At 40.0% G+C, this 9010-nt stretch overlaps 1 protein-coding gene across 6 annotated transcripts in view; it reads right to left on the bottom strand.

The window, feature by feature from the left end:
• Positions 1-2255: 2255 nt before the first annotated feature.
• The window catches only part of LOC144959870 (monocarboxylate transporter 9-like), a 117145-nt gene continuing 110390 nt past the window's right edge, over positions 2256-9010 (bottom strand). For all 6 annotated transcript variants that reach the window (XM_078892680.1, XM_078892676.1, XM_078892678.1 and 3 more), the window contains exons 13-14: positions 6010-6135; positions 2256-3253 (exon numbers count right to left, since the gene is read on the bottom strand). In XM_078892680.1, the coding sequence (XP_078748806.1) occupies positions 3006-3253; positions 6010-6135 (374 nt within the window). In that variant the 3' untranslated portion in view covers positions 2256-3005. The remainder of the gene's footprint in view (positions 3254-6009; positions 6136-9010) is intronic.

Raw genomic sequence — 9010 nt, 5'->3', positions numbered from 1 at the left:
GTCCACAAACACTCCAACCACCCACCTACGATAATAAAACAAATACCCACCATGATAGAACAACGGCTAAACAACCTCTCTTCAAATGAAAACATATTCAACGAAACAAAACAAGACTACGAAATGGCACTCAAACAGAGCGGACACACCTCAACACTGAAATACAAAAATTTAACACACGCCACAACACCAAAACAAAACAGAAAAAGGAATATAATATGGTTCAACCCGCCGTTCAACAACGCAATCACTTCAAATATCGGCAAGCAGTTCCTTGCACACATCGATAAACACTTCCCGAAGAACCACCGTCTGCACAAAATAATCAACAGAAACAACGTCAAGATAAGCTACAGCTGTGCACAAAACATGAAACAAATCATTACCAACCACAACAGACAAATCATATCCGAACCCAACAACATCAATACAAATAAAGACAACTGTAACTGCAGAAAGAAAGACAATTGCCCTCTTAAAGGAAACTGCCAAAAAAGCGCCATAGTCTACAAAGCCACCATAACCACTGATAACACCGCAGCACAATACATCGGCAGCACAGAACCCCCATTCAAAACACGATACAACAATCACAAAGCCTCCATAACACATGAAAGCAAAGCAAAAAGCACCAAATTAGCAATGCACTATTGGGAACAAATAAACACACCAAAAAAAACACCAACAATAACCTGGGAGGTCGTCAGGCAAAGCAGCCCCTACAGATGCGGTGCTAGAAAATGCAATTTATGCCTGACAGAGAAACTGGAGATTTTATTACACAACTTCAGAAACAATAGCACCTTAAACAAAAGATCTGAACTGATGACAATGTGCAGACACTCTAACAAATTCAAGCTCAAAACGCAAAAGGCCAAATAACCCTCCCCCCCCCCCCCCCCCCCCCCTTTCCTTTCCTTTCCCCCCCCCCCTCCCCGACCCCATTATACCCCTCCTCCCCCTCTTCCCCCCCCCCCCCCCCCCCCGCCGCAACCACATTCCACATCACTATCACACACACACACATGTACACACCACACACAACACACCTACACACACATACATACACACACACACACACACACACTCATAATATAAGCATGAGAGCACATCACAATACACATCAACACTAATCACCACTACACAACGAAATAACTTTTCTACGGACATTACAATGGATTACGCCGACTGAAGAAGTGTAAAAAACACAGAAACGAGTCGTCTTGGCCAAATTAATGTGAGTGAAAATTTGCATTCTATATATATATATATATATATATATATATATATATATATATATATATATATATATATATATTATATCTCCATACTCCATACAAGGTAAAATTTCAACTGTTACAATTGCAGGGGAAGAGATGGAGTTTGATCATGAATCAGAATGGAAATTTGTCTTTTAAAAATATAAAAAAAATATATATATATATTCTTGGCGCTTCACAAGTCCAACATAAACAAAAAAATAATTGAGCTTTTATATATCCACTAAACGTTCTCAAAGCGCTTTACAAGGTGTCCCTGGCCAACAGCAACATTTAACATGTAGGACGGGACATGATGACGCTTGTTAGGCGATATTACATTTTTTTTCGGACAGAGACAACGCTGTTAACGGCCAGGTACTCACTTTAGACCTGAGTACGGTGAGAGAATATGTGAGTAAATAGAGCCTTCTTCAAGGACTCAACTATGCTTTAACTTCCTCTTAACCATTGCCTATAACTCTCTCCTCACCATATACAACAAAATCGTCACATTTGTTACGACACAATATACATTTTTTCTTATTCAGATTTATTTTGTACATCACAGACTGTGAAGAATGATCTTTGTTTAATTAATAAGAACATAAAGTTGTTTTGTAGAGAGATTGTTTGAGTTTTTAAAAAAATCAATATTTCTGCTGGGTAAGCCAGCCATTTTTGGGAAAATACTGGAAATGATCGGTAAGGAGAGAGTTCAACAGCCAGTACTTTCATTTCTTCAACAAAAACAACTCATCAATTCCGGTCAAGGGTAGCCGGAAAATTTAAAAAAGCCGGAAAAAGGTGTAGGCATCCGTGTATTAGAGGTCAAAGGTGAAAACAAAATGGCGTACAATAATAATAAGGGAAATGTTTAAATGAAGTATAATGATAAGCATAGAATTATTTTAACACATTATAGCAATACCTGAGCTTTAGGAAAACATTGGAATCATAGTATATAATCTCTCTCTATACATATTTCTCTTTCTCTTTCTCTCTCTCTCTCTCTCTCTCTCTCTCTCTCTTCCTCTCTCTCTCTCTCTCTCTACCTCTCTCATTCTTCTCTCTGTCTCTCACTCTTCCTCTTTCTCTCTCATTATTCTCCATCTCTCTCTCTCTCTTCATCTGTCTTATTTATTACTCATCGCCTCCATACGGTAGTTATTTTGCAATGTTATTTTATTTGTTTTCCACGTTAATTTGTGTATTGTTGTACTGACGAAGAGTTTGTACCCGAAACGTCCATTGTCTGTATCGTTTCCCACACGAAGCCTCTCCATTTTCACTCTTTCTTTAATATTTTCACGCTCACAGGCTTCAGGCAGCCTCTACCGTTTTCTATTGTAAACATGATCAGTGCTGATGGTGACAAAAAGGGAAAAAGGAGGAAATTTATGAATGTTTTTTTTTTTTTTTACGCCACATGTTTACTTCACTAACCCCCACTTTTAGAGCCATTGAGATGATTAACTACTTTAGCTATCTTCTGGATAGTGGAGAAACTGCACCAGTTTGTTCCACCACACATCAAATCTCTCAAAGCCAGAAAATTTGATTGAGGAAAATTTCTTTTTTCAAAGGAGGAAATGACTCCTCTGGCACAAAAATCGCAGATTTCCGCGGATCCGAGGAAAACCATCAGCATTGCGTGATATCATTACGCGTTACTATTTATATAGAGAGAGAGAGAGGGGTGGAATAACACAGGAGAGAAGCCTCAGCACACATTCTATTTATAGTCTACGATTTGGCTATTTCGTCAACTGTGATGATGAGAGGTTGTTCCTTGCCTCCCGTGACGACGGGCTGGAGGTTCATTACGTCCTGGGGGTCGATCTCCTCCACGGAGACCTCCGGGATGAGGGCCGGCTTGACGGGTCTGAGGCAGGGCAGGTGCAGGAACATATGGCATACGGCGCCCAACACCAGGAAAAACCCGGCGGTGAAGAAAGACAGGTTGTAGTTCTTGGTCATGTCGTAAAGCTGACCTGTTTTTGGGTTAAAGGGGGTGGGGGTGGTAGGGGTGGGGTTAAAAGGGATACTGATGTTTATGATGAGGATGATGATGATATGATAATAAGCGTTAGCTTAGTTTGCGGCGCTGCACTGCGGCTCACGCCTGGGTTATTCCAGTCTCTCTGGGAATATAGACCCTAGAGACAAATTTCCCCTATGGGATGAATAAAGGGAATTTATACCCGAGCGCAGTGAGAGAATATGAGTAAAAGGCTACATCAGGCGAGACTCGAACTAGGGGCCTATAGGTTCGAAGGCGAGTGCATATATATGTATCGGAAGACCATAAAGCCGCAATATTAAGGACGATGGAGATAATGCGGCTATGTGGTCTAGTGGTATGACACTCGCTTTCGGATCGGAAGGTCCTGGGTTCGAGCCTCGCTCGGCGCATGATTAAGTTCTTGGAAAAAGGCTTTTTACTCACATTCTCTCATCGTACTCAGGTGTAAAATGAGTAGCTGGCCATTAACGGGTTGTCTGTCCGAAAAATTGTAATATCGCCTAACAGGCGTCATGTCTCGTTTTCTATGTTAAGTGTTGCTGTTGGCCAGGGACCCCTTGTCAAGCGCTTTGAGCACGTTTAGTGGATATTGCGCTATATAAAAGCTCAATTTAGATGATGGTATTATCGACGATGAAAAAGACGACAACCAGTCGACTTTGTCGTCTAGTGGTATTATAGATAGTTCGAAGTTGACGCTACTCAGGTCTTTGTTATTGTTTTTTGCCATCCCCGTTTATGAGTAATTCTCACTAAACTGTATTAACCTGACTATAAACGTTCATGGATACACACCGTTTTGTGTGTTGGTCCTTTATACTTCCGGATGGCAATTTTATGAGCTTCTTAGCCAAGCGCATACAATCTATAGGGTAGCATGGCCTAGGAGTACGGTCTTTGCTTTGTACCCAAAAGTTATCGCGTTTGACTACCCGCCTCGTTGTGTGGCCGCCTTGAGCACGCCATCTCGTCTTACTTCAATTTGCAGCGCTGCACTGCGGCGAACGCCTGGGTTATTTCAGTAGTCTTCCCTTGTAATAGACTCTAAAGGGAATTTTATTTTAATTTTATTTTCATATATAAGTGGTTTGGTGGTTATCTGATCAGAGAGATGAACGGCGTACTATGATCACCGATGTCTGGCACATACTTGGTACTTGAAGAGAGAGAGAGAGAAAGAGAGAGAGAGAGAGAGAGAGAGAGAGAGAGAGAGAGAGACAGAGAAAGAGAGAGAGAGAGAGTGAGAGAGAGACAGAGAGAGTGAGAGAGAGAGAGACAGAGAAAGAGAGAGAGTGAGAGAGTGAGAGAGAGAGAGAGAGAGAGAGAGAGAGAGAAAGAAAAAGAGACAGAGGGAGTGAGTGAGAGAGAGAAAGAGAGAGAGAGAGAGAGAGAGAGACAGAGAAAGAGAGAGAGAGAGAGAGTAAGAGAGAGAGACAGAGAGAGTGAGTGAGAGAGAGAGAGAGAGGGAGAGAGAGAGACAGAGAGAGAGAGTGAGAGAGAGAGAGAGAGGGGGAGGGGATTTAAGTGGATATTTAGGTATATAAAACCTCAATATAGTATCATTCAGACCCCACTATACCTCTGTTTAGTCGACTACAAAAAAGCTTTTGATAGAGTATGCCACGAAGAAATACTAAAACAACTGCACTCCATTGGCGCTGATGAGAAAGACCTCAGACTCATGCAAACATTATACTACACCCAGCAGGCATCTATCAAAATCGGAAACTCTACAGGAAATTCCATTCCTATTAAGAAAGGAGTCCGTCAAGGGTGTGTTGCCTCACCAGATCTGTTTAATCTATACCAAGAAACAATCATGAGGGGCATAAATAATATGGAGGGAATAAAAGTGGGAGGTCACAACATAAATAATATAAGATACGCAGACGATACGGTACTCATTGCAACATCAGAAATCCAACTTCAAAAGATTGTTGACAAAGTGGTAGTAGATAGTGAAGCCAAGGGAATGGAAGTGAATATCACCAAAACGGAATGCATGGTAATACAGAAAAACCCCGAAAACAACAACACCTGCAATATAACGATTCACAGCGAGCAACTTACCAACGTAGAAAGTTTTAAATACCTAGGTTCAATAGTGACAACAGATGGAAGATGTAACCGAGACATACGAGCAAGAATAACTCAAGCCAAACAGGCCTTCATGGACCTGGGAAACATTTTGAAAAACAAACAGATGTCGTTCGGGATTAGATTCTGAGTCTTGAAGTGCTACGTGTGGCCAATCTTGTTATACGGATGCGAAAGCTGGACTACAAATGCAGAAACACAAAAGAACATTGAAGCTTTTGAAATGTGGTGCTTGAGAAGGATGCAGAGAATATCGTATACTGCACACAAAACGAACGAAGAAGTGCTAAAACAAACATACCAACAAAGGAAACTAATGCCCTTAATAGTGGATCGACAACTATCCTTTTTCGGACACATAGTAAGGAAAGATAAGAATGAATACCTGGCAAGTTGTGGAAAAATACCTGGTAAACGCGCCCGGGGGAGACAAAGAAAAACACTCATAGACCAACTGAAGGGCTTCACCAGCCTAACAATCCAAGAGCTGTTTGAAAAGGCAAGAGACAGGGAGGAATGGAGAGAGATAATTCATGCAGTATCCGAAGCCTGGACCAGGCATGGAACCTAGAAGAAGAAGAATATAGTATCATTGTTTGTTTTTTTTAACCACAAACGCATCCATACCCCCAAGAGGCGGCCCTATCATTCCTGAAAGTCCCCTGGTCATGGACATCAGACCAAAGGCATTGGTCAGTTTCTCCACGCCCATCCTATCGCAGATGATGATGGAACTCAGGGACACGAAGGCGGCTGGAGACAAACAAGGAATGGGTAGGGTAGGGTGAAGGGGGTAGGGGAAGGTGGGGGGGGGGGGTTGGGGAGATATAAGGTAAACAGTTGGCGTAATAATAATAATAATAATAATAATAATAATAATAATAATAATAATAATAATAATAATAATAATAATAATAATAATAATAATAATAATGATAATAATAATAATAATAATAATTATAATAACAATAATAATAATAATAATAATAATAATAATAATAATAATAATAATAATAATAATAATAATAATAATAATAATAATAATAATAATAATAATAATAATAATAATAATAATAATAATGTATTGCTATACTTAATGCTAGAGTTGGCAATACACAAACAAATCAGTCCGTTGGAAAGGAGGGCATAGGGGTAATGAACAACAATGGACGCAGACTGGCAGAATTTTGTGAAGAACACAACTTCATTATTGGTGGAACTTTCTTCCCACACAAAAACATCCACAAATTGACATGGAAATCACCAGATGGGAAAACAGAAAGTCAGAGAGACCATATAATTATCAACAGAAAATGGAAGAGCAGCTTAAACGATGTCAGAGTCAGACGATTGGCAGACATTGGAAGTGACCACCATCTTGTCACAGCCAAAATCTCTACTAAATTGATGAAAACAAAAATAGCAAAACAGAAGGAGAAACGTTTCAACACAGATAAATTGAAAATCCCAGATATCCAAAACAATTTCAATATCTCAGTAAGAAACAAATTCAGTGCAATACAAGATATTACAAACATGACAATCCAAGATTTCAACCACGTCATGCAGGAAAGTGCCACTGAACACTTAGGACACAATAAATCCAATACAGAGAATTGGATATCAGCAAGGTCATGGGAGCTCATTAACCAAAGAAAATCAAACTAAATCTCTTGAACGCTAAATCCCCCCGACTGAAAGAAAGGCTATCCAGTGAATACTCATTGAAGGATAAAGAAGTGAAAAAATCCACAAGGAAAGACAAAAGAGATTTTGCAGAAAATTTAGCAACTGAAGCAGAAAATGCAGCTGTAAGACAAGACACACAAACACTATACAAAATCACAAAAAAGCTCTCGGGAAACAGAAGTTATGGTCAAGGGAAACCATTAAAATCCCAAGATGGTAGTGTCATCACAGACGAAAAGGAGAAAATTGAAAGATGGAGAGAATATTTCGCAAACCTTCTGAACAGACCAGACCCATCTTCTTACACAGATATCCCAGAAGCAGAAATGGACGTAGAGGTTAATCTTGGTCCAATCACTGAGCATGAGGTGCACGAGGCAATACAACAACAAAAAAATGGCAAGGCCCCAGGTATTGACAAAATCACTGCGGAAATGCTTAAAGCGAACTCGCAAGAAATGTCCAAAATTCTCAGTAAATTGTTCACCAACATTTGGGAAAAGGAAGAAATACCAGAGGATTGGCAGAAAGGCATCATCCATAAAATAGCCAAGAAAGGAGACCTAGGAAATTGTGCTAACTGGCGTGGAATCACACTCCTGTCCGTAACGAGCAAAATTTTTAATAGAATCCTTCTGAAAAGAATCTCACCTCACATTGAAAACATTCTTAGAAAAGAGCAGGCAGGGTTCAGAAAAGGGAAGTCATGTAGTGACCACATATTTACCCTGAGACAAATCCTGGAGCAAAGCATTGAATGGAACAGCCCCCTCTACACCATTTTTGTCGATTTTGAAAAAGCCTTTGACAGCTTACACAGAGAGTCCCTGTGGAAAATACTCCGCCATTATGGTATACCGATGAAGATAGTCAACCTAATCAAAGCAATGTACAGCAACTACCAATGCCAAGTGATCTGTCGTAACAATTTAACAGACAGCTTTAATGTAACAACTGGTGTAAAACAAGGCTGCATACTCTCCCCGCTTCTGTTTATCCTGGCTCTAGACTGGCTCATGAAAAATACAATTGATGGTAAGAAGAGAGGCATTCGCTGGACACTGACATCTTTTCTGGAAGATATAGACTACGCAGATGATATCGCGTTAGTTTCCAGTACACACAGAGACGCCTCAGAGAAACTAAACGTACTACACAAGAACGCCTCGAAAATTGGACTGAAAATAAATTTCGATAAGACTGTGTACATTAGGGTGAATCCAAAACATGACAGTGAAATTAGGATAGATGAACATATAATTGAAGAGGTAACAGAGTTCTCCTACCTCGGATCCAAAATAACAGACGACGGAAATGCAGAACACGATATCAAGCACAGAATTCAAAAGGCAAACCAGGCTTTCGGCATGCTGAAAAACTTTTGGAAATCAAAGCAAATAATGAGAAAGACAAAGCTGAAAATATACAAGAGCAATGTTTTAAATGTACTGCTTTATGGAAGTGAAAGCTGGAAAATGACATCCTCCTTAATACAGAAACTAGAAGCCTTTCAGAACAAGTGTTTCAAAAGAATTTTTAATTTATTTTGGCCTACAAAAATAAGAACAGTGGATCTATTAAAGAAAGCTGACTGCACTAGCATTGATAGCCAAATAAAAAGAAGAAGATGGCGTTGGCTGGGTTATGTGGCCAGAATGGAAAAAGGGTCACTTCCCAAGACAGCCTTGTACCGGACAGCAGATGGGAAGAGAAAGCGGGGAAGACCCAAAGAAACCTGGCGAAGGACCATGGAGAAAGAATTAAGGGAAGCAGGCCTGTCCTGGAATACAGCCACCGCAAAAGCAGCCGATCGCAAAAAATGGAGACGTCTGGTGGATGCCCTATGTGCCTCAAGGCCCGAAGAGGATTAAGTAGTAAGTATACTACTACTACAATAATAATAATACTAATACGAATAATAATAATAATAATTATAATA

The sequence above is a fragment of the Berghia stephanieae genome, chromosome 14 (genome assembly GCF_034508935.2).
Source record: "Berghia stephanieae isolate SIO BIC M18660-M18661 chromosome 14, UCSD_Bste_1.3, whole genome shotgun sequence".
Classification (NCBI taxonomy): domain Eukaryota; kingdom Metazoa; phylum Mollusca; class Gastropoda; order Nudibranchia; family Aeolidiidae; genus Berghia; species Berghia stephanieae.
The sequence above is the reverse complement of the archived record's forward strand: the minus strand, read 5'-3'. Positions and strand labels throughout refer to the sequence as shown.